This window comes from Dendronephthya gigantea, unplaced genomic scaffold (assembly GCF_004324835.1).
Source record: "Dendronephthya gigantea isolate DGI-Jeju-01 unplaced genomic scaffold, DenGig_1.0 000074F, whole genome shotgun sequence".
NCBI lineage: Eukaryota > Metazoa > Cnidaria > Anthozoa > Malacalcyonacea > Nephtheidae > Dendronephthya > Dendronephthya gigantea.
Window position 1 is genome coordinate 722,758 of NW_021163084.1, and position 26,709 is coordinate 749,466.

At 38.3% G+C, this 26,709-nt stretch overlaps 1 protein-coding gene and 1 long non-coding RNA gene across 2 annotated transcripts in view; one reads left to right on the forward strand and one right to left on the reverse strand.

Moving 5' to 3' along the window:
- Positions 1-16,148, reverse strand: part of LOC114531751 (F-actin-monooxygenase MICAL2-like) — a 40,332-nt gene extending 24,184 nt beyond the window's left edge. The window contains 19 exon segments of the mRNA XM_028553373.1: positions 65-272; positions 1,119-1,137; positions 1,139-1,244; positions 1,424-1,765; positions 2,304-2,579; positions 2,898-3,256; positions 3,696-3,945; positions 4,691-4,961; positions 5,845-6,039; positions 6,651-6,725; positions 7,663-7,775; positions 8,230-8,371; positions 8,694-8,742; positions 9,019-9,157; positions 9,733-10,084; positions 10,617-10,874; positions 11,481-11,839; positions 13,524-13,625; positions 14,808-16,148. Coding sequence (XP_028409174.1) covers positions 65-272; positions 1,119-1,137; positions 1,139-1,244; positions 1,424-1,765; positions 2,304-2,579; positions 2,898-3,256; positions 3,696-3,945; positions 4,691-4,961; positions 5,845-6,039; positions 6,651-6,725; positions 7,663-7,775; positions 8,230-8,371; positions 8,694-8,742; positions 9,019-9,157; positions 9,733-10,084; positions 10,617-10,874; positions 11,481-11,839; positions 13,524-13,625; positions 14,808-15,300 — 4,108 coding nt within the window. The 5' untranslated portion in view covers positions 15,301-16,148.
- An 807-nt stretch (positions 16,149-16,955) lies between these two features.
- On the forward strand, positions 16,956-18,188 carry LOC114531754. The gene is made up of 3 exons (XR_003687880.1): positions 16,956-17,046; positions 17,275-17,461; positions 17,872-18,188. It is a non-coding gene; the product is annotated as an uncharacterized LOC114531754 (long non-coding RNA).
- Positions 18,189-26,709: the final 8,521 nt, after the last annotated feature.

A 26,709-nucleotide genomic window follows, 5' to 3' on the forward strand; every position in this document is an offset into this window, starting at 1 on the left:
GATGGTATAATAATGATAATCCCGTTGAGATAGATTGCGAAATCAGCTACAATTCGTCACTTACCAGATTCAGATTCCACCTGTGCCATCTTCATCTCTACCGAAATACCACGTTCCTCTAGTTCCATTTGCCTGACTTCACATTCTCCAAGCTCTCGCTGTATTGACTGAGCAATCCTCAGTCTCTTTCGTTTCCTCTCCCTCATTTCCAACATTATGTGGAACTCCTGATTTTTCTTTTGTCGTTTTAAATCACGTTCTTTCTCCGCGAGCTGAAACAAAAGAGACAACACTAAGACGAGGAAGGCTTGACAGTTTGCATCTCCTGTATCCTAGAAGCTCGCTCGTATTTACTACATGTCAGACACCGCGGAAATTGGTTTGCGTTTATAGAGACTTCGCAGCAATCCTTCATACTTAGACTTCTAATTTGGTGAACAAAATGATTTATAAATGCTAAACAAAATATGACTTACACAAAAGATTTGAAGCTTGCACATGGTATTAAAAACAAATTGTCTTAATTAATAGCCTTGTGTATATATTTTAGTCTCAAAATGGCCATTTAACAGCCGCCAAAAGTTTTTTAAGAGCTTTCAAAAGATTACAAAGTACGCAGTCAGAAGGAAATTTGAACTTGTTTTAACTTATTCCGTAGTATTTTCATTGAGAGCAAAAGAGAAATCCACAAATGTGAACCAGTGAGTATTTCCAGCTAAATTTTATAAGCATCAATTCCTGCGGTGTCACAGAGAAATCATGTTCCCACTTGAGCAATAACGGAAACCTTCCTTGATCAAACCTTCTCGGGTTGAACGAAACTACGTCAGTCAAGAAATGGTTATAAGATGATTTTAATCTCTCGTTTTAATAAGTACTATATATGCTAATTTCTATCGTTTTTCTGAACTGGTTATCATATTGTAATATGACATCTTCTGTTTATAACTCCATGGGGCACGATCTATCGGAATGAATTTAGGGGTACGACTTGGAACTTAGGTGTCAAAACCACCCCCAAAATATCATGCTCTAGTTGAACTAGGTTTTTACCTGCAGTTAATTAAGTGAACACACTCCGTTTAATCGATACCAAATTATATTAGACAAATACAAACCTGGAATCGTCTTTTTTTCCCCCTTTCGGAGGCGGACTGCTTCGGGAAGTTCTTCTTCCTCCTCGCTGGATTCGTAATTACTTTCAGGAGAACACACATCTGACAAATCTGGAGATCTCACATCATCTACAAAGGGATTTAATATACATGTATACATTAGGTTGGATAGACCTAACCTCGACAGAGGTCTATCTTATTGTAAACTGCTTTTCCTAAAACATCTTAAAATCATGAAATCATTAATTAGCCGTTAACGTCAATCGTGAAGTGTCCATTGCCGGCCAAATCGTAAATTCATTACTAACCCGCATCGCTGAGGGCAGCGTCTGGTGACTGAACGCCATCAGTGTCGCTTTTGGGTTTCTTTTCCTTCTTTCTTCGTTTCTTCTCTTTCTTTTCTTTCCTATGTTCCTCTTTCAATCTTCTCTTCTCCTCCTTGCTTTTCTTGTCTTTTTTGTGATGTCCACCAAAGAGATTGGACCAAAGGTGTCTCTTGGGGGAGGTTGGGGACAGCACACGGTCTTCGTGGAGGGTAGGGAGAGGCATTTGGGGTGGCTCATGACCAGGTTCAGGAACAGTTTCAGGCACAGGTTCAGTAGGGAGCTCGAATGGTTCTAGTGGCTCGGGTTGTGACTTAGGTCTTGTGTCTGAAGAAAGAAAATATTGCCTGCAGTGAGTCACTGAGTCTTATAGAGTACCCTCGCGGTTCAGTTTAGTTCCATATTGCTCCTCCTGGAGGTATAGTAAGGCTCTAGCGACCCAGTAATGACATAACGGGAAACGCTAACCTTTTGGTACTGGTTAGCTTTATAGTTTGTGATAAACACGGTGTTGCTATAACAAAAAGCCTTAATCTAAAACCATTGATACAAGATAGCTCTATCAGCGGCAACGTCGCTTTAATTGTGGTATAACAACTGCCTAAAACATTTCTCGATGTTTCGCCCTAAGGCCCTCAGGTGGAAACGTCGAGAAGTGTTTAGGCAGTTGTTTGAAGACGCTTTGCAACGCTGCTACATAGTTATATTCGAACGTATTTATCCGTGATACATATAGAATGTTTTTCAAAAGTCAGATTACAAAAGGGGGGGCGGGGAGTTTGTCTGATTTATTCCTGAGACCTTATTAATAAGTTCCTAACTTCTTCCCAAGTGATGAGGATATACATACGATATTGGCTCATACCTTCGTCAAATGAATCATCAGTCATGGCTGCTCTATAATACGCAGACCAATGTTTCTTCGGGTCTGCATTTCGTCGTCGCCCGGCCGATTGTCGGCCGATGCGTCTCGGAGTAGCTTCGCCAAGACATGCTCTAAGATCAGATGTTACGTTCTCTTGGTTTCCAGGGCTGCCGCTGCTGTCAGGCGGCATTTCGACTGCCTTTGTGATCAAGAACTGATCCGAGAAGGCCATTGATTCTGGGTACTTTGCACGTTTGGAGTTTCGTCGACGTTTACCTGAAATGTTACACTTAATCTTATTCAACCCTGCAAAAAGCGCTGCTGAAACATCAGAAAGGTGAAGGGGAGGTGTGGGGGGAAGCACTGTTAAACACGGGGGCACCTCGACGAACAGCGAGTGTGCCGAAGTCAACTATCAAAATGGGGTACAACTATACGCACAATAGACTGAGAAACAAGTACTGATAGAGAGTCAGAAATTCTGCTATTTTTACTTTCCTAGAGATTTTATGTACATAGATCTTGTTCATTACAAAGGAACATACATCAGGGGTCAGGGGGGTGATGATGATAATAACAATACTGTACCCATACCTTCTCCACTTTCCTCAACAGCGTCAGGTTTTTTATCCTCCCTGGCATCTTGAACTTGATGAGCCCGCGGTGGTTTCGGTGGTGCTTCGGGCGAGGCAACAATCTTGTGCCCAGTTTCTTTCTTCGTTTCCTTTTTCTCCTCGGGTTTACGCTTATGTAAGAATAGTCTCCTGGTACCTCTATCTGATTTCCTGACCGCGCTAACACTGGAACGCCTTAGAGGCCTGGCTTCTAGTTTTGAATATCTATGAGCTTTCCGACTGGCACTGCCTCGAGAGATAGGCGTTCCCGAAGGCTTTACGCTTACTTCCGACTGCTTTCCGACCTCTTCATCTTCCTTATCCGACAATTTCTCAACACTAGAAAACGAGAATACTTGTTATATAGCTAATAAATATTCGATTTTACATCCATGCTGGGAAAACCCTGTAACGCAACTGAAATCTACGAAGGATTAGATAAAACAGTAAATAACTAATACAAGACAAATCGACAACCTCGGTTAGCTTTCTTTAAACACTGTGGTGCAACTGGTTCGAGTCAACCAAAAGTGAGCAGAGAATAAATGCAAGTTAACACACAAGTCACTTGCAAGTCTTATGCGAACGAGTAAATACTGAATCCTGTCGCTGAACTCTATATAGAACTGGAAGGCTAACAGTGATATGCGATAAACATGCCTTCCTCAAGCCAAAAACGGTTTTTCCTAGGTGGTTATATATCGGCCTAGTGATTAATTTTCTTTTTCTTTTTTAGCTAAATAAAAGTCTCTTTGCTTTAATTGTCTTGGTCACACACCTGCTAAGCGAGATGATCTCATACGGCGACACTGATACATTATGTTCACTGGATGGAGTGCTGCTCTGGGGAGTTCCACGACCGTTTATCTGATCCTTCAGGTTCTTTGGAACTTTGAGTACTTTTCGGGGGGGTGATCGTACATCTGCCGTCTCTAAGTCAATCGGTTTTTCGATTTTCTGACGCATGCTCATATCAAAGACTCCAATCGAATGAGACCGACGTGTTTTTTGCTCCACGGGTTGAACATCTGGTAGAAAAGGAAATTCGTTCAGTAATGTTTCTTGTTAATCCAGTTTAAATAAAGGAATGCGCCTAATTTGTAATTTTACCAATAACTTATCAGTTTTAAAATAGTTTTAAAAACCGTATAACTCTATCAGTCCTTGAATTTTCTTCTTCGGAGTTCTCTTTAATTGACTTATTCTTATTACAGCAACTAAAAACCAAAACCTTTGGGCCGACTTCATCCCACCAGGATACAGCTTCTCAACTAGGGCCCGCTGTTTACATGAGACGGGCCGAGCTAGCTCGGAACTGCCGAGATCTTGCTTTACATATTCTTTCACCATATTTGTAAAATTGCATTCATATGGAGCCAGGCCCGCCTGAACGAAGCGAGATCTCGCCTTTAACGGGCTCATATGAAAACATCAAGCGGGCCAGCAAAAGCAGCGAGCCATCATATGAACAGACCCTTAGTCATGTCGCCTCTTGCATATCAGTTTTGATATACGTCCCCCTGCGATGTCCTACGATAATCTTAATCTAAACTTCTTTCTAATACAAATTATACCAGATGTCCTCTCTAACAAAACTGTTTTTATCTATATAGTAAAGCTGTTAGGTCAAAAGCATATTTTTTATAGGAAAAGATTCATCTTCAATTGACCTTATAATCAGAGATGGAAAATCAAGCAAAAAAAGAAAAAGCTTGGAAGTCATAGATGTGAAAGAAATCGAGTGTTTAAATCAAAGTAAACTTAACACAGTACCTTGGTTTTCTTTGTCCTCAGTCGATTTTTCAGGCGTTTCATAAAATACTTTACGATAATGCTGTTTACAATAGAATTTTCCTTGCTGACTATCTTGTGGCGGGACATAACCATAATTACCCAGTCGTAGAGTCACCTCACAATGTTCACATTTGAAGCACTTGCGATGAAAGAAGAATCCTTCAGCCGAGAGTCTTTCGAAGACAAATATCCGTTCATTGCAGAAATGACAATGTTCGCTGTTACCAAGTGTACCACGAGCATGACGAACCTTGAAAAACATACATTCTTCCGTTTTGGATAAAGTCCTGCGGTGTATTGGAAAGGGAAGCGGGGGGACTCCCTCCCCCTGGTTAGAATTCTACATCAGGTTAGGGGTTGCCCCCTTCCCTTCAATGTCCATGTTTTAAAATGCTTATTGCTGCAGGTTAATTATTTAGTGATTTAATCCGCCAACAAAGAAAAAAGCGCCTCCCGCCCCGCTTTCTATTCCCCCCTGATATGGGCGTAAAGTTTCCACTTTATCACAAAATCATGAAACATAATACTTTGTGTAATGAAAACACAATGAAACATAATACTTTATATACATGAACTAAACTCTGGACTCAAAAGTCAAAGGCAGTAAAAAACTCTTTTCCGTTGAATTCATTCTTACCGGCATCTCAGGGTTGAATTATTACCAACATATCCTAAATAATTGTACAATAATTGTACTTATGCAGTTATGCTCTCTTGTTTTTCGCATGTATTATGTTCATCTTATGTGTCAAGTATCTGACGATGACTGTCTACCACACCGAATCTCATATATATTTCCCTTTGTTTTAATTCATATCTTTAATAACTTTATTCTTCGGATTTTTTATATTACTAAAATTTCTGAAACCTCATTAGAGAAAAATAAATCTGTATATTTATCTTGCAGGGGCAGCTCTATCAGTCGCAAACGTATTATCGATAAGATCTATGCTAGGTTCAATCTTTATTTATCCAGTCCTATACCAAGCTGTTGATATGAAAGATACTTCAGTTTAGGTTTCCTCGGACAAAATGGCTTTTTGTGGACCATTAGAGTGAACTGAATGAGTTATCTATGGTATATAGATACTGTTCAGTTAAGAAAGTAGAAACTAGAACAATCTACTACTTACAGGTGCTCCTGCTGTTGATTTAATCTGCTGAGTTTTATCGGCTGGCGCTCCAAACACTTGCTCAGCTAAAGCACTGATCCGGCTGCTTGGTTTATTGTTGGCACTATCCGATATCTGCATCTTTCCCGCCTCGCCAGTATTGTTGTTACCTTTCTTATAAGAAGTTAATGAAACATCCTTTCCTCCGTGCTTTGCCTTAAAAGCCAATATGATAAAATTTTTAAACCTAGTACATGTCCACAGTTAGACTATATATAGACACATGCAGGACATGCAGTAGCAAGGTTTAATCTCCCAGGACAATTTATGTACCAGGTTTCATTGATTAAGAGTCCCCACAGTTCATGGAAGTGGAGCGAGGACAGTCCTCAAGGACTTTCTTAAGCTACGCTATCAATAATGGATATCTATATCAATCTGCCCCTCCTGCATGGATCCAGCGTGACTGTAATGGGTAGCTATATTTAGCTAGTTAATCTATGCCAGATATTTCTGTCAATACTAAATTGATTTTAAAGGAAATACAAGGGGGCAATACGAAGGCCAATTCGTCGTAACTTAGCCCACTTGCCCTTTACCTGTAGACCTTGGTCATCAAGACTGTAGGGGAGTTCATTAAAAAGATCTATACCTACCTAGGGGAGTTCAATGAAAAGATCTACACCTATACCTATATATTAGGAAGGCGGCATTCTGCTAAACAGTGACTTGCTGGGTTTCATGGAAACCGAGCACCCCCTCCCCTCCCTCTAGAAAACCTTTCTTGCGAACGTGAAAGACATGCGCAATAAAATTTTCATTCTAACCTTGCTCTCATCAGACACTTTATATTTCTTGCTTGATTTTTCCGATGGCACCTCTTCCTTGTGCTTACGCTTATCCTTGACGAAAACAAAAACAACACAACGTGGTAACAGGGTTACTATCCACCACAACATTAGCAACAACCACCAGTAACCGATGAGCAATGACCTCGCAACAAGTCTCGCAACAACTTGGGGAATGGTCCGTTTTGGTAACTTTGTCTCACTCAATCCCTCGGTTAACATGTCTGTAGTTCTGTCATGCGCAATACGGTCGTTCCTACGCGTCAAGTCGTTTCTGTCATGCTCAAAACGTCCTCTCGTCTCCCTTAAATCGTTCGTACTACATGTGCGCCGGTGTTTCAGGGTATAAGATCGTGAAACTAGGCGATCATTATTTTGTCTTTCTTTCAACTTTCGCGTTATACTCTCCACTCGTGAACCCCTACTGACGTGACGCTCAGGACTCACAGACTAAATAATATACATAATATTATATATTATACCCTCCTCTGCCTTCAGTCTTCTTGACAAAAGCTCCCTGTGACTAAGAGGTTGTTTATGCCTAACCTGATATCTGAGCTTACTAGTGTTTTTTGCAAATTAAATGGTGTAGGGTAAATAAGAATATTTATATAGGAATTAAACGATTCAATGGTCAATGCGAAGAGCTTCAAAGCATAGCAAATTGTAGGCAGTTATTTCAAAGACGTAATATCGACAAGGTTTTGTCAAGCGTACTATAAGATGTACCAGAAAAGATGTACCAGAAAAGATAGCACTGGACAGTATTGTGCGGCAATTGGTGACGAACTTTAAAGTATTTGCTTGCGTACACACAGTAGACTAATTTGTATTTGAAGGCAAGTAATGGAATTGAATGGAAGTGGTCGATAACACGTAATGAAACTTCACTGATTTAGTTTAGATCCCAAAGGTTTTCCCAGGTCCCAGTTACCAGTACACGCGATTTGGTGCTTGTCGCAAGTTCGTTTATAGAGAGAAAGCAACTAACCTTTTTATTTCTCATGCTCAATCTTGAAATGTAGGACAGTTTGGATAACGGTGATTTATGTTTGTTTTCAGGCGATGTGACCTCGTCACTGGACGCGCTGCTTCGTGGTGGAACTAACAGGAAACAAAGACAAAACGTAAAGATCAATTCTAAACTGACCCCATTGTTGGTCTAGAAGGTTGTTCTGTTAATCTGCTTCAAAGAGGCTTTTTGGTTACACTGGATAGCTCTATCGGTTTCTATCAGTTCTAAACTGTCCTCTTCGAAAGTCGAGAAGATTGTTATATTTCTTAATGACCTTGCAAAGAAACATATCTTTTTATAAACGTGACATTTAGCTCTTTAAGTTCGAAAGGTTTACTCAAAACTGTTTTTCTAGTAGTCAAGTTAGAGTCATTCCTTGTTGATCTAATGTCACATTCATCGTTCTAAGAAAACTGCGAAGGAGGCTATTCTTTTACTGGCCTAATGTTATGTGCTGTACTCACTACATATGAGTTTATTATCAGGCCACAGAATACCGTGGTACCAATCAGTTCAATTTTCTTAACTATTCAATTTTCTTACCAGGTTTTTCGTCTTTGAAAGTCTCGTAATATTGAGCAAGATAGGTTACAATAGTGAGCATATCTGTCCTTGCATTATTTGCCATTTCTTCAGCTGAGATCTGTGGCGGTATTCCTAACTCATTCTCCGCTACACTAAACGCCTGCGAAAAAAAGATAATATATTTTTACTTTTATGTTGTTCTGCCACTTGTCGTCCTGCAACAGCGGATATATGCTGTGGGCTGTTCATCCGACATTGCCCAGGCAATTTCCATCCCAAACAAATATATATCTTTGGGCTACTTGGACGATCTTGGAACATCGCGGCGACCTGTTCCTGAAATAGTTTTATCAAGTGAAGGGCCACACCCTGTTGTATAAGCACTAAGCAAGGTAACTTGGTGCTCAAGACGAATCTCGATGAATTCCTACTTGCAACCATGGTGTGGTTTTTGGTCTAATTGGAATCTAAAGTTCTCTTACCAATTCATTGTTCTTCTCGACATCATCCTCGTTAAGTCGTTCAAAATCACTTGAAAGACAAAGCAATATTGAAATTTCAACGATAAAGTTCTCACATCATAACTAAATTATCCTAATGAATGGCAAAATTTTGAAAATATGATGACGAACATAAATGACAAGTATAATGACGTGCTATTGTATATTTGTATTGATAAGAGTCGTGGGATTGTGAGGTATGGAACGTATCAATCAGGAGTAACTTCCATTAATTTCTTTTGAACCAAACCAAAAGATCTACTGAAACATATCAGTAGATATCGTAGTGACAAACAAGCGAGCTTACATCAAGTCAGGCCGGAACTTATGAATAAGAGCACAAAATCCCAAACCACTTTTCCAAGATGATGACATGTTTTTGACGTCTACATTTTTATATCCTTTCGTGTGTTTCTGACACCAGGAGAGCAACAGATCAGGACTCACTAGAGTAAAACATTTGCAGTACTTTACCAAACAAAACTAACATTTCATCTAACATCACTTAAGATCACTTCTAGACAATTCTTGCCCTGAATTTGAGGGCATCTGTGAATTATTTTTAGGTGATTCTTTATTGATTTAGCCAAGTAGGAGGATCGTTTCTTGATTCAGTATTATTACAACGACGCTTTGCTGCTTATACTGCTAGCTACTGCAGTTAAAAGGAAAATTGTAAAAAAAAGGGCTTTATAAACAAGCTAATCGTCAAATATAACTAGATCAAAATGCATTGTATCAAAACGCCCATCATATTGGGTGTCAGGTGACCAGCAAATTACGGGGCCAATTTCGACGACGTATTAGCACAGCTTCCACGGTTCCACCACTGCATATGTTTTATGGTCTTCACTATGGGGGCAATATACCCTTGGCATGAAGTTGCCGGATAATCACATGCGTTAAATCTTATCAACCATAAGCTGGCTCCAGTCCTGAAGCATGTATGTAAGTTTTTTACCAACACGATATTGCAACACACCCTGTATGCCAAGAAATTCATGATATTTCTGAAACTAACCTTTATTCTTAATGTTCATAACCTGTTCAGTTTCCATATTATCTGGTTGTATTTCTTCAATCAAACTCTCCTCCAACGAGTTCTGGACGACTTTGTACAAATGCTTGACAGAATCTTTGGGTGCCTTCCTCACACTTGCGGGAGGATAGCGAGACTTGGGATCAATTGTATAATCATCAAACTTCTTCGATACGTTGTCAGCAGTTGTTTGTGCAAGAAGTTTGTAAACACCTTCTCGTTCCATAATGAGATCTATTGGACGGTGTCCTAGGCCCCAGCCTCTCATCATCCATGCGGCATCAAACACGGACAAAAAGCCTCTGGCGCAACCAGACCCAGTGGGCCAAAACGGCTAAAGAAATACAAATGGACGTCAACTACTGGTACTAATTGCAGCTCTTTGTTGAATAACAGTCCAATATGTTTCATTTGCTCTTTCTAGGTTGTACAGATACAAACATAGAAGGTGTATTCTTCTATGACCCCCCCCCCCCTATTGGGCAAGAGAATGTGTCAGAGGGTCTTAAAGAATAGAATATGAGAGGGGGGTTGAAAAGGTTGAAGAAAAATAGTGGAAGAAAAAAAAGGAAAATCAGGAGCAAATATTCAAGGAGGAAATCAAAGCTAAAGTCCGGCTAAGGAGAGAAGAATCAAAAAGGTCGAAGAATATAAATCCCTGTGTAAACCACGATTTTAGGGGATAACAAAATGACGGAATTGTACCGGACCATCCCACACACACTGGATCACTGCCTTTGTAACTGTAACATATTTTAGAAAGTTTGCGGATACAAATAAACAGCCTAGCTAAGCTGCCTTAGACATAGTATCTACTTCGCTGAAGATCGTTGGAGGTACTTCGTTTTGAAACTCAAAAATCATACCTCCATCAGGCTATCGCCGGCCAAACAGGTCAACAAACGATGTCCTTTCTTCTCGAAAATCATCGCAGCATTTTCAGCGGCGTACATGGACGTGAAATCAAACATCGCTATGTCTTCAGATTTTTGTGGCGTCATGGCGAAGTCGAGATGAGGAAGTTGTTTTGCTGTACAGAAGTCGGCGGCCTCCCGTGCATAGTTGAGGAGCTGCTCCCGATTCACGTTACGCTCAGCCAAAAGGTCTCGTGGGTCTGCGAGATCCTGTTCAAGATAAAGAGATCAACGTTTAAAAATGTTAAAATATATATATATATATATATATATATATAATATAATATTTATATAATATAATAATATATATATATTTATTGAAAGACTAGCTTAGCTACTCGGAGTTTCTCAGTAGCTAAGCTAGTCTTTCAATAAATATATATTATCGCTCTGCCAGTAATGGTATTGAGCGCTCTCCAACCATTGTCAAGTTCTGTGATCTTTTTGTCACAGTCAATTATTTGGATATATATATATATATATATATATATATATATATATATATATATATATATATATATATATAAACCATGCTTACAATGGAGCCCGTCAAGAAAAAAATTGTTTCAACATGTCAAAATCCGTCAGTGGGGGGGGGAGGCTGAATGACGAGGTGAGGGGGGGCGTTCGCCCAGTTATATAGTTAAAAAAGGCCCTGAGTCTGTCGTTAAATGAACTTATCAAGAAAATACAATAACACATGATTTATTGCCATACGGAGTTTCGATGTCAAGTTGGATTCATTTGCCTAAACAGTAAAAACTGTGCCTCTATTGATCCGGGTCTGCTCGCAAAATGTCTTATTATTTCTATTACCTTTTTCAAGACTCCCTTGAGAAGTAAACTTTTCTTCTTTGCAGTCATAACAAAATAATGTGTCTCGTCTTTATAATACACAATGTTCTCTAAATCTATCCCTGTTGAATCCTTTAAGTCCTGAAAGAAACCTTGATTGAAAATGAACGCAACTCCACTGATCTCCTCGACCCTCGCCTCAGCCTTCGAGTTACGATTCACAAAGTTCATGGTTATCGCGATTGCGAGCTTGCCTCGAAATTCTTTTCGTTTGAATCCCTTCAACGTGTGTCTTCGTCCATCTGTTCCTACGATCACGTCGAACTCGTATTTGCCCACAACATGGTTCTCGGGTTTCACTTCTGCAGTCCATCTTCGATCTGAAAAATCATAATTTCACTTTTTAAAGAATGATTTTACTTTTTTCACCTACTCTTTGACAAATTCACCATCACTTTTAAGGTTCTTTTAACTTAACCCCTAACCATCGGGCCATTGTTATTAGGTGACATCTAAAGGCTCAACCCAATCCCCCGCCCTCGTACATGTAAGCTGCATTCACACACCGGAAAAATTTCCTCGGAATGAAAAATATTTCGCGGGCCGCTTGCGCAGTAAAATATTTCAAATTTCATCCGGAAGAACTTCTGTTCATTCACACATCGGAAGTTTCATCGGACCGGAACTGAAGAGATGCCAGATTTTCCCGGCGCTTCTTTCCTCGGAACAGAAATATCTCCGAATGAAATTTAAAACGATTCAGTACTGCAGTCTGCAGAAAATTTTCCCCTTCATAATGACCACAGAAATATCTGTGTGCATAGGATATCAGTATGCATTATTCTTAAAAGTTCTTTGTTTCTCTCTTTTGTTATTGCTTTCTCTTAATGAGGACAGTCATATGGAAATAAGTTGGGAAGTGTTGGTCGAGAGAGGGTCTTAAAGAAGAATGTGTTCCAAGCACTTTTTTCTATCAAGCACCACTAGTCTGACTTGAAAAAGTTTAGGTATTTCTATGTCTTGATCATATGCCAAAATGCATTTTTAAACCTAGGTGACCAGTGTCATTTTATATAGACAACTTATTACTATATTCAATCAAATTGAACATTCTCAACTACCACTTGTTCCAACACAAAGAAGGTCACACAATTCATTTTCAAGGACATTTGTTAAAACATTGCATTGGAGCATAAATGTACCCTATAATTATGTCCTATCAATTCCTCCTCTCTCACAAAAAAAAATCAAACTAACAGCATAGCTGCTTAACCTTGATGCTGAAAAATATATCTACATAACCAACACTGCATCTGTGCTGAGTGCTATATAGGCATTTTGCTTTGTAATTTAATTGTACCAAATATTGTATTATATTATAATTGTATTATAATATTTAAAAATGTGGAAATCATAGTTTGCGCAATCAAAAAAGTGCTTTATATTGATTAATCAAGCCAATATCTTTATTGTGTATCATTAAAGAAATTAGCCTGCTCTAAAAGGAATCTAAATGCATGACTATGAAAGTTTGGCACCAGTATAATAGATAAAGTATGTGTTGATATCTGAGATCACCACAATTACAGAGAGGGTAATCAGATTTTTTAAAAATTGGACACATGCTACAGGTATATTGGTCCATATGACCATTACCATAATTTGATCATCATTACCATTGTTATTACCATCCATATAAGTAAGGATAATTTGCTTGATGCTTAGGGCGCTTTCCTTTATTAGCAGCCAATATGGTCAGACTGGTCATATTTTGAATTGAAATAAAAGTATAAAGTATTTCTTTAAGAATCACCTGTGAAACTGCATTTCCCATGCTAGACAGATGACAGATGTAAATAGTAATATACTCGAATGCAGAGTTCTTGAAACACTAAAAAATACCAGTAATCTGTCTGTACCAAAATACAACAGGACCAGTCTGGCAATTTTTACCATATAAAGGGAAGCGTCCTTAGTGTGTGCTGAATATATTTCATCTTTGCTCGATTGTTTCTATACTAGATCAATTTTATTTGCTTGTTACACATTCAATTATCAACTGACCTTCTGATGGCTCTCGCAGTTTCACAAACATACATTCTGCATGGACTTGGACACCAAGAATTAAGGAAACCTTCAAGAGAATTAGTTGTAGTCTGCGGATACCTAATAACAAATGTAAAAATGTTCAAGTACAATTTTGGTTGAACCTGTGAACGCAGGCTGTTTTAGACCTTTAATCAAAGACAATCAGTCTAGAACTTCCCGGATTTAGCCCCAGGAAAATTAGAGGTGGAACCTAAATTTTCCATATCTTACACAGAAGATAAACCATGACTGGTCATAAACTACAATATTTCCTACACTAAAAACCACATTTCTTTTTGGGCTGCTTCAATATAAACTATGACAACCTAATGTTGAACACTACCTAAACTAGATTTGTAGATATATTGTATGGATATTTCAAACACTAGTCAGTTGCTTATTATATACTTGACTACATTTGACTCCTAATATAAGTCTAGAAGAAAAAAAACTTGCCAGAAAAACTCTTAACATTGTCAAGAGTAACTTGTCTGAGACAAAGTGTTATTTTGTCATTGCTAGAACGTACATGTGTGATGTTTGAATTTCCCAAACATATTTCATTCTATCTCTTAATTAATAATAAGGGGGGTTTCATTTTGCTATTCTGCAGCAGATATTCTATAATGTGAAATTTAATAGCTTATCACTTCCTGATGGTGATAGGCACTTGATCATTCCTTTCATTTTATCCATATGGTCTTGTGTTTAGATAAAAATAGATAAAAATGAAAGGTTTAGGTTGAATACATTATATCTATAAGCGTCTTTTTTAGTTGGCATTGATTTTCAACCCCCTGCTGCCAGAGATCAATTTTTTTACCCAAAACAAGTATTACTAAAGCTCATTTGCACTAATTTCCTCTTATCCTAAAAAGAATTCAAATTAACTCCGCAAGCATATTTGAAATCATTGCATTTATGATTGATATCACATTTCATTAGCATTTCAACATTCAAATAGCGGAACAATACCGAAATATTTTCAATATTCTAAAATTTCTCAACATATTTTCATTTTACTCAAGCATACTGTTGATATCAAAACATTTACCCAAATCAGCAGGCAAATCTAAATTATGTTTGAAATACGAGCTCTGTGATATCCCTAAGAGAAGTGTAAACATATCAATAATTGCGTCTGCTTTTAAACTTTAAAACCTGGATTCAGAGTTCAAACGTTAGATGTCTCAATTTGCATCAGTATACAGATATATTCAAAAAAGGTATAAGAATTTTACTTCAATATGTTATACTTACTAATATGGTCTAAAGTACCAGCGCAAAATCGACCAAAAAACTTCTTTGCGCCAAGATTTTTGAGGTCGACTATTAGAAAAGGCCACAAATGCAATACATTGTTGCGGGAAAAGCTATTTCGCTTTTCCAAAACGACAACTTTTGCTCCAAGTAATGCCGCCTCAATAGCAAAGCGAAGACCACATGGCCCGCATCCTATAACCAGGACATTATTTTTCCCACATGGTTTCTTTTTGTAAGTCAGAAGTTCGGCTCGTTTGTCCAATTTGTTCCATAAAGTTTGACATTTCCAACTTGTAAGTCGCTCTTTTAAGAGTCGGAATACGTTTTGGTAATCAGTCTGGTCTATATTCACGCTCGAACACAGCTTCTTAAAAACGTCCAAGGTCTCCAAGAAGTTCGAAGCAGCAATAAAATCATCAAATAAAGCATCAGGATTCTTTTTAGCTTCTTCGGCATTCGGAGCGTCTGTATAGTCATCATTTTCAGCCATGTTTTAATTCAGACAATTATCACTTGTCCATATTTGTACGCGTGCGTTCGTCTTAGAGGTCCATATTTGAAACAAATTCTCTACCTAAAGAACACTGAACTTCGCCGCCAAAAACCCTCATAATGACAGGCCTATATCTCAACAAATATCTCGTGAGAAATAAGGTCGTTTCATCGATAGGTAAGTGTCAAAAATATTGTCAAAGTTTAAACGAATTGCATCAAGTTTTCCTCGAAGCTAGTAAACAAACGCGAATTGTTGTCACGCGTGGAATATGGCACACTTCCGTTTGACCTGGAGTACACCACCCCCTGGCAAACTTCCGTACACCAGGGGGGAAAAATTATTTCTCCCCAATTTTTCAAAGAAGTTGCCAATATATATTCTACCGATTAGATTTTGCCTATTATTCGCTTTTTAAACAATGTCCTCCTTCACATTATGGGTATTTCGTGCGCAATAGAGTTGAAAATACAAGCTCACTGATGTAAATAATTTATGTAAATCAAAATGATGCAAAAAAAATAACTTCCCAATGCACTACTGAAAGAAGCAAACAGAAAACAGTGGAAACGAGGCCTTTGGTTTACGGAAATAATCGGCGAGGTACAACTTTAATCTCGAATTTGCTCGAATTTGCTTTCCATTTTTCCCCGAGTAGACCGTAAAACCGCAATAATTCCATTCAAACGCAACTAACCGTACCAATTCCCGTGTGAAAATTTAAAATAGTCTCTCTATTAAATAATCTCAAAATTTCCAAACATTTCATTTTTGACTTTCGAGTTTTGAGTGTGGCGCATAGCCGCAATATTCCCTTAAACTGAATTACAATGAGAGCATACTGTTGAGAATATTCGGTATAGCGTCAGCGATAATATGGTCATCGATAGCCTGCCGGCCCAACTACGTTGTTTTCACGAACGGCTTTGCCGCCGGAAACGCGCAATAGATGAATTCATGTTTTCCGACAGCGACGTTGGCGAAACCAACAACTTTTCGGTTTTTTCTACTCAACCAGTACTGCTCTCCATATATGCGTGGATAATATTAATTTTATCACGTGGGCCCAACAAATGCTAATCAGGAATTTTCACAGTCTTGTTTTTTTACAGACGTTCACGCACGTTATACTGTATAATTGTTTTTTACCTCAACAAAAGACACACAAAATCAAGACACAATAGAACCCAACTCTGTATCTACATGGATATAAAAAAAACTGCAACACTTAGTATTCATATATGTTCGCTTCTTTTCAATAACAAAAGATCTATTACTGAGGTTGATGGGAACTATTACTGGGGTTTTCGCTTTCTTTGAATGACTTTGGCACTACGTGCGTAATCAATAATCAATCAGTGTACGAATATTCTTTTAATTCATACTGAGGTAAAATAGCAGGAACCAGAACACGTAATTTCCACGACAAACCAAACAAAATTTGCCCACACACAACCGTGCTAATTTAGGCTTCAACGTCTCAAACACAAAAGCGAGCATCGATAATTAATTTGCTTGCAGGAAAGATTACCCTAATTCTCTTCATGATCTTGTACGAAAATCTTAATAAAATTTTAATTATGTTTTGAAAATGGTTGTCATAATTATTAGAGTTTGATTAATTCGCGTCTTTCAGCATGACAAGGCTGAGAGTATATATTTGGCAAAATTATTCGAGAGCCATCATATCGCTCTATTCAGGTTTGAAAAGGAAGAGAAGTTAGGAATCTCGTTTTCTGTAAGGTGAGTAAAATTAATACAATATAATTTAGTTTTCGCTCGCATTTACTCTATAGTGTATACATCAACTTGCTTTTAATTCAGAATAAAAGAAGTTGCAGTGTTTTAGGATTTGTGTAGTGAGTGTAGGATTTTATGTTTCCAAACCTAAACGAATAGCCGATTAACGTATTCTATGTTTGTTGATCCTAAACGGATTAATACGAGATTATCTTTACCTGACCTGTATAGGGCGATATCCGGCTGTTTGAAACTAATAGGGAAATGGCTTCTCTCAAGAATGTTGTGGTTTTCCTGTGTTTTGGCTTAATCTTGAACTTTGTGCTGGAACAATCGACAGCTCAGCATTTACGTTGGGGAAAACGTAATGAGCTGACTGGAGAAGATGGTATAGACCGGATGGACGAGATGATAAAAGGTAAGTTTGTGGGTTAAAATTTGAAACAAAGTTGATTTATAGTCGATCCGTCATGGCGTGGTGATAATTAAGGCCATCCAACAATCGCTTGGATCGAAAAAAGTTCAGGCTAATTTAAGTTTTTTTTTTGTGAGAAAGTAAAAACACTTTTTAACGTTGCTTGTCACGTTTTTTGAACATGCATTGATAGTTCAGGTACCGATAAGCATTTTCTCTAAAAGAAATGTTTTACCAAAGTGTGATAGAGTAAGACTCTACTAGTAATACTAAGAAATAAATGGCTGCGTAGATCAATATATCTTTACGGAAGGCCCGACCAGAACTGGCAAGCATAGTGTCGACGGCTATCTAAAACAAATTGTAAATAGTTCAGTTTAGACTGAGAAATATATCTATATCTCATTCCATAGAACGAAGAGCAGAGGAACTGAATGATTTGGAAGCAAGTTTCCTACGAATGTGGAACAGGGCATATCTGGCAGGAAAATATTCTGCTGAAAGACGAAAAAATGTTCGATGAATATTACAGAGAAACTTTTGGGCATAAACTAAAGTACTTTAGAAAATCTAGTTTTAGATGTGTTAGATGTAATTAATTTCATAGTGCTAAACGATCAATTAGTGTTAATTAAGATTCCAAAGGCTCATTAAAAACTTGTTAGCATTTAGGAAATAGCCTAATTCTATAACTCTCAAGTTTATTGTTAAAGTTGTCAGACACAATAAAGACAAAATGAAATATATTAATGAAGAAATTCTACTTTTCTTCGATTCAAGATATTCTCTGAAACCAAGGGGGAAATGTTATAGGATAATTAGGATTAACTTCTAACCTTCCATGGCGTACATGTATGCCACACGAAATTAATTGCTTAATAACTTCTTCATACTTTCAAGAGAACAAAAGCGGTTAGGCTTGAAAAACGATGGACATTATAATCGGGATTTCAATAGTGCTTTCAGATTCAGTTTTTCACCGACAAATAACGTATACCGGTGAAACGATTTTAGACCGGAGTCTGACAGGAGATTGTTTCTTCTTTCAAATGAACGAAAATTTTTAGTTTTTAAAAGGGCCAATTGTGATGGCGTATCGCCAGGCAAGAGCGGTGGGTGGTCACAGGACAAGGGCAATTGTACCCTTCCTAGAACATCAATCCCGCAAAATAAACAAGAATACAGCAAAAATCAGTTTTCTTTATTGAAAGTCACTTTGACATCATAATATAAAGTTATAAAGGTTCTACTACAGCAGAGGTTATACACCACAGTCTTCATATCATTAGCCGTATCATTAAACTTTAGTGAATCCAAATGAGTCAAAACCTTTGTAAAAATAAAGTTGCGGCCGCAATTATTACAAGGTAGTAAGTGCAAAGGCTGGTACTGGTACTAGAACTAATAGTTCCAGGCCCCATTGAGCCGTCCGCACCATAGAGGGCAACTAAAGGAAACCAGATACGCTTCAACGCTTTCTTAAAGTCGTGGTCGTGGTTTTCCCAGATGTAAAACCAAAGGTTTTTATTCATTTCGAAGTATGGACTGTTGGCCAAGATTCTGGAGACGTTTCTAGCCGGAACCACCATGACGCTACCTTCACTTGATCCAACATCAATGTATACTTTCTGATAAGATCTCGCTCCTCGGGAATTGTTAAGAGTACTCTTTACAAACTCGTAAGCTATGTCGTCGGGAATCGTTCCGTTTTCGGGATATGGCCACCAGAACGACGACGACATGCAAGCAGCGGAACCAAACGTATCCGGACGTGTCCACATCGCGTGACATGATATCAAGCCCCCAAGTGAGAAACCTATGATGCCAACATTGACCGCACCGATGGCAGATTTATAAGAATTTTGTGATTCAGGGATTAAGGTGTTTTGAATGAAATCGAGGTAACGCTCGCCATATGCCTTCTCAAATGGAACCCAACGGTAACATTTGTAGTCCCTAATGTGTTCTGTATCATTGCATCTTTTCTCTCCATAGCAACGCACACAGTTATCACAAAAATTCGATCCATTCCCACGTCTGCATTGAGGGGCTGTGCCATTAGATGGAACCAATAATTGCGTTCTTTCTGTTGGGTTGTTGACAAGACCTATTATGATAAATTCTTTGAGGACTGGCTTTTGGACAACCATATTATCAATTTGTGGTATCAAGTACCTCAGTGTTTGACCATCGTTAAAAAACAATGTCTCGTACTTTTTGTATCCATTTTCATGAAAACTTGCAGGCGTGTATATTATGACGTTTCGACTCTGATTCAACTCTGGCGAGAATATTGTTCGCTCTGTTGTATTTCCTTTCTTTTGGAAGAACCAAGGATAAACCCAAAATACTGGAATGTCCTTCCAGTCACTCAAATCCTCTGTGTCTGTTGATAGAGACAAAGGAAGCACAAAATTAGCTCCCAGCATATCCTTTGTATCGTCCAAATATACACGGAACCCAAGCTTTACAGGTTGTCTCTGGTATTTCTCTGAAGCAGCGGCGGTGATAGTGAAATTCAAAAGAAATTCCCAAGTATCTTCCTCGGAATTTGATCGCTTCATCTGTTTTCCCTTTCCCCAGGTTAATCCAAAACCATTTCCGCGTAGCCACATTGTCGACGATCTGAGCTTTGGCGACGGAATGTAAGGGTTGCTCTTGTTGTATCTCATCTTGACCAGAACTTGTCTGGTGTTTGCGGAGGAAACGAAGCATACCTTTCGATAACACACACCATAACGTCCATTCAATTCACAAGTCTGTCCGTCATTTTTGCCAGTTACATCACACACTGCTGGTTTATTGATGGAGCTTCCTCTCACGGTTACAGGATAATAAAGTACAGCAAAGAAAGCAACCATTTGCAAGGGAATCTTCATTCTGCTTAACTTTGCTCTGTCTGAGACGAATGTGTGATTTAGGCGTCGAATTTTATGTCTTATCGTGGTAACGAGGCACGTATAAGGAAATATTTGGGTTTTAGTCTAACACAGGCTACAAGGTGCGTTTAAGCAAAGTGCATATGCCATTGATTATTATGCAGTGCAAAGGTAGATTAATTAAATCGATTTTCATGTCCTATTGCTAAAGTATTTGTTTAGGAATTTCGATTCGGCACATAAAAGGTTCGACGTCTGAAATGGGCCTAACAGAGCATGGTTTTTGTTCCTTCCTTTTATGGCGATCGTTTTCCTCCATCCTCTTTGCCTACAAAAGTTATGAAAACGATGCAAAGTAGCTACTATTAAAGTGTCTGTGTCTCGATCGTCTTTGCGTTTAGATCGAATTCGAAATGCTGTAACGGCCGTTGAATGCACTTTCAATTATATGTTATGAAAACCAATCGTATGTCTGTGACTGTGTATGCATGATTATCGTGAAAATCTTTAACATGAAAGTTAATAAAGCGAAATGCCGTATTCATTAAACGAGTATCATTTGCAATCATTTTGATAAAGGAAAAAGGAAAAGAAAGTCTTGAATATTTTGCAAGTCAAGAGTCCTGACTCGTGTCATTAGAAACGATATGAAACACGAGTGTTTGGTGATATTTCGATTTTTATATTAAGCGCGCTCGCAACGGCTTTCAAGGCATATAAAAGAGAGCAAAATGATGTATGATGAGATGATAATTTTCGGATTTTGTTTAGTTTTATTCCTTTACCGTATTAGTTTAACACCCTAGTTGACCTTTATCTGATACGAAAAACACAATCCATGTGATAGACTGATAGTGTATTATATTATCGGCCCACCTCCAAGAAAAAGATCGCAAATCTCAGAGTGACTAAATGCCTTGTCATAAATTGTTGTATAAGCAATGCATATGACCTTAAAGCCCACCGCACACGTGACCGTGACTGTTAGCTCAGAAAGTTACTTTCATGTGCTGATAGTTTTTCGTGAGGAATTCGCCTCGAGAGGCAAGTTTCTCACATGTGCGGATCAGTCGTTTTCGGGCTGAGCTAAGTCAGCAAACTGCCTCGCGAGGTTGATAGCTCAGATGATAAAGCCGGTTTTCCACTACCGATATTTTTCGCGCGAAGCGAAAGAGCAGTTGAGAGCTCTGGAACAAAAGTAAAATGTCGCTTCGCGCGAAAAATATCGCTAGTGGAAAACCGGCTTAACTCTCGTGTGCGGCGGAATTTGCACGTCCATACTCTGCTCTGCTCTGTGTCGTGACTGTCGTCAAGCACTTTATCTTTCTTGCAACGTGTTTAGTTAGTATCAGCAAACAATGCGTTCTATCAAGATATACAAACAAGGGAAGTTAAATACAGCTAAACCAAATAATTTTATTTGTATACTCTTTGATATTGAACGCTTGATCTTCGCGGCAGCCTCTAAAACCGGCCAAATGAAAAAAGACCTTCCCCATGAAGACGTTACAGGACAGTAATGAAATAATAAGACAAGTAATGATTGCTTTAGGCTAGTTTCCACTCAGGAAAATTCTCCTTTGGATTGGACAGGACAGGACAGGAAAGTTCCCTTTGTATAAACGCCGCCTAAGAACTTGCCGACATAGGAAATTTTCCTGTCAGTTCCGATCTAAAGGAGATTTTTCCTGAGTGGAAACTAGCCTTTTGATAATTTGATTCTCGGCATGAACTATAGGGGTTGGAATGAACGTTATCAGATCGAAGGAGTGCTGAGATTGTGATGTATTTTCTGTGAAAAATTTTGACAAAAAGCTTAGACTTTTTGCAACCCAACTAAATCTAATAGGCTGACAGGAAATTCATCTTGTGCGGACATTTTTTTTTTAAATTGGAATGGGACCAGTCAGCTGAATATTTGATCATTTCTCTCGATTAGACTACGTCGCAACCTGATATATGAAAAACAAAAAGTGTTGTTTTTTCAACTGAATCACAACTTCCTGAAACCGAGTCAAATAACAAATTGTCCTCACCATTTGCGTTATTGCATTTTGAGGTATCCTCTTCATGATTTCTGCAGCTAAGTAATTGATTTATGTTTCGAGCGTGAAACGCATGTTGGCCTTAATTGACACGAACCTGACCCAAACATTAAAGTTCCAGCACTCAAGCTGAAGGTCTCTATGAAGATATCTTGAAGACTACCCTTCAGAAGTACATTATACAGTACAGCATTTCAAAATTTGTAGTATATACAGTAGGAGGCAAAAGTTTGAGTCCAGTCGTTATAGAATTCCAGTATTAAATCCTGGCAGTGTATTCGAGTTAAGACATGCGTGCTAGTCTTTCAGTACTTTAAACCATATTAATTGCACACTGTTTTGGTCCTAATGATCTAAATTATAACAAAATAAAGTTCTTATTCCTTTACACTGCCCAAGATGGCTGGGAAAAAGGGCAAAGTGATGGTGCACAAGGACAAATAGTTGCATTAAGTATTGAAGGATTCTTTCCTCGTATGATCGCAGAAAAAGGGAGAATTTAAAAAGGTGGTATCCAACTAACCTTGGAGAGGTTCGAAGAAACTAATCCTACTCAAGCACACTTTTATCTGCTTCGGTCATGCTCGGTTTGGCAATATTGAAAGATATAATAGGATCCTAATTAAAGAAAAGTATCATCCAATTCTTCAAGGACATGGAATTTCATCTGGTACAAAGATGATCGCGCGTATAACTACATGACAATCCCCCTAAGCACATGCACATCTTCTATGTGCCACAAATCTTTTAGAAGCAAACTCGTTTTGGTGATCTCGTTCTCATGGCTTGTCACCTCAAATTCCAAATCTAAAACCTAAGGAGCACTTGTAGGACCGTTTTAACTGGAAAAGAGCGAGGCATAGACCCGCCAGCCAGGATGACTTGAGGCAGCTGGTCAACGAATGCTGGCAAGGTATTGGACGTGCGACATTAAAAAGCCTATGGAGTCTATGCCAGCAAGAATAAACGTCATTTTAAGAGGAAAAAAGAGGGATACTAAGCATTGATATGTAATGCATTTTTGCAGATTAACATACGTAAAATGAATATCATAACATCTCATAGTTGTTGTACAGCATGTATTTTTCTGTTTACTCATTTACTTTTTTGTAGTTCACTTATCGGTAAGGTTTTCTGTAGAATATTAATATATGCTGCTAAAACAATGAAATACAGTCATTGGACTCAAACTTTTGCCTCCTACTGTATGTATTTTAAAAAACACATTAAATTTTTTCGAATCGGTCAAACCATTTGTAAAAATGCAGTAATAGCGAACGTAATTAAAACAAGAAAGTATTTCTCCTGACTGGATACTTTAGCGTGACTGGCACTGGTAATAGAATTAGTAGCTTCAGGCCCCGTGGATCCGTCTGTACCATAGAGAGCAAGTAAAGGAAACCAGATACGTCTAAAGGCTTTCCTAAAGTCGTGGTCGTGGTTCTCCCAGATATAAAACCAGAGATTTTTATTCATCTCGAAGTATGGACTGTTGGCTAAGATTCTCGATACGTTTCTAGCCGGCTCTACCATGGTGCTACCTTCACTTGATCCAACATCAATGTACACTTTCTGCCGGCGTCTCGTCCCTTGAAACTTATTAAGAGTCTTCTTTACAAACTCATAAGCCATGTCGTCGGGTATCGTTCCGTTCTCGGAAACCGACCACCAGAACGACGACGACATACAAGCAGCGGAACCAAACGTATCGGGACGTGTCCACATCGCGTGACATGATATCAAGCCCCCAAGTGAGTAACCTATGATACCAACATTGACCGCACCAATGGCAGCTTTATAAGATTTTTGTGATTCGGGGATTAAGGTGTTTTGAATGAAATCGAGGTAACGCTCGCCATATGCCTTCTCGAATGGAACCCAACGGAAACAGTTGTAGTCCCTAATGTATTCTGTATCATTGCATCTTTTCTCTCCATAGCAACGCACACAGTTATCACAAAGATTCGATCCATTCCCACGTTTGCATTGAGCGATTGTGCCTTTGGATGGAACCAATAATTGCGTTCTTTCTTTTTGGTTGTTGACAAGACCTATTATGACAAATTCTTTGAGGACTGGCTTTGGGACAACCATATTATCAATTTGTGGTATCAAGTACCTAAGTACTTGTCCGTCGTTAAAAAACAACGTCTCGTACTTTTTGTATCCATTTTCATGAAAACTTGCAGGCGTGTATATTATGATGTTTCGACTCTGATTCAACTCTGGCGAGAATATTGTTCGCTCTGTTGTATTTCCTTTCTTTTGGAAGAACCAAGGATAAACCCAAAATACTGGAATGTCCTTCCAGTCATTCAAATGCTCTGTGTCTGTTGATAGAGGCAAAGGAAGCACAAAATTAGCTCCCAGCATATCCTTTGTATCGTCCAAATATACCCGGAACTCAAGCTTTACAGGTTGTCTCTGGTATTTCTCTGAAGTAGCGACGGTGATGGTGAAATTTAACGAAAATTCCCAAGTATCTTCCTCGGAATTTGATCGCTTCATCTGTTTGCCCTTTTCCCAGGTTAATCCAAAACCATTTCCGCGTAGCCACATTGTCGACAAGCCGAGCTTTGGCGACGGAATGTAAGGATTGCTCTTGTTGTATCTCATCTTGACCAGAACTTGTCTGGTGTTTGCGGAGGAAACGAAGCATACCTTTCGATAACACACACCATAACGTCCATTCAATTCACAAGTCCGTCCGTCATTTTTACCAGTTACATCACACACTGCTGGTTTATTGACGGAGCTTCCTCTCACGGTTACAGGATAATAAAGTACACAAAATAAAACAACAACAAGAATCCTCATTCTTGTGAGCTTCATTTGAGACGAACATTCGGTTGTTTAGGCTTCGATGACGGAATGTTTTATATTGACGATGACGTATAAGATTTCTTACACAATCCAATATTGAGTGATCCAATTCACCCTATGGAATGTGTTCTGTTATTGATTTGGTATTGCTGCTTAAGTTGATTTGCTGTCCAAATACATAAGTCAATAAACTATAAAACATTAATCAAAAGTGAGTTGGATCATGTGGGCAGACCTTATCATAAGAAGCATGTGATTGTGATGTAAGGTTCTTGACATCTTGCTCATTTCAGTTCCGCTTGACGCCAGAATGAATTAGCCTTCGACAAGACCTAAAATTTCATGTATTTTTATGATAACTGATTAATGTATTTTTGGAGCCCCAGTCACAGTTGAAGGTTAAAACTTTCTTGTATTAATTAAGGTGCCAGTGGATTTTGAATATAAACAAAACACAAACGAAGCGGTGTTGCTTATTTCACGGGGATCACGCGCACTCTTAAAAATATAAGTATTTCCTGTATGTAGCTATATGTATGTTAATTAAAATAAATATCTTGCAGCCCGAGAGCTGAATTGCATATTTACAATTTTAAAAATTTACGAATATTTTTCAAGTATTACAAAAAAATGTTAATGTTCAACTATTCATTTAATTTAATCTTCAGGACATTTTTAAACTAAACCTAAATAACGTTACAAGATATAATAATTGTTTAAAAGAAGAAGTATGAATATTCTTAATACATTTTTAAAAAGTGTTCCTGCTGCGATTTGTTTTCCATTCCGGGATATATAAAATGTCTGTTCTCTCCTAAATCGCATGGACCGTTGAATGAGGCAGGCAATAAATACTTTATCACACACTAATTCGCAATAGACATCAGTACTCGGAATCTCGGCTTCTTCCAGGGCCTGAGGCTAATAATTGAGACATGCAGGCCTTTTCTGAACGCGTTCTATAGTTCAAGTTTTCAGATACGTCGGCAACCCATCGAAAAAAGCAGGAATGGCATAAGTTAATTAATACAGATCTAATGCACGTTGTGTAGAAGAGAATTAAGCCTTTCACCGGTACCTTTGCTCTTTTCAATTGAATGAGAAAATTATATGACCGTTTCGAACCTTATTGATTGTGTCATTGATATGTTCATTCCACAAAATGCTATGTGTCAACTTTAAACCAAGTAGTTCCTTAAACTTATCAGTATTCAACTTTACCTTATTTTCAGCGGACCGGTGCATGGGTTACTCTATCCGCTATGATTTGGGCGTTACTCTTGCTTCCTTTCCGCAACAATTTCTGAAGTTGTAGTATCGTCAACGTATTTTTTCATATATCAGCATTCTGAATATCGGACAAATTTAAATCATTGATTAAAACAAGGAAAAGCCATGGACCTATAATTTTGTGCCCTGAGAAACATCCTTCAGTAAGTTTGATTCTTTGTAGAGGATCTGATAAAAAGTTGATCCAATTAATAACACTTCTAGGTAAATCCAA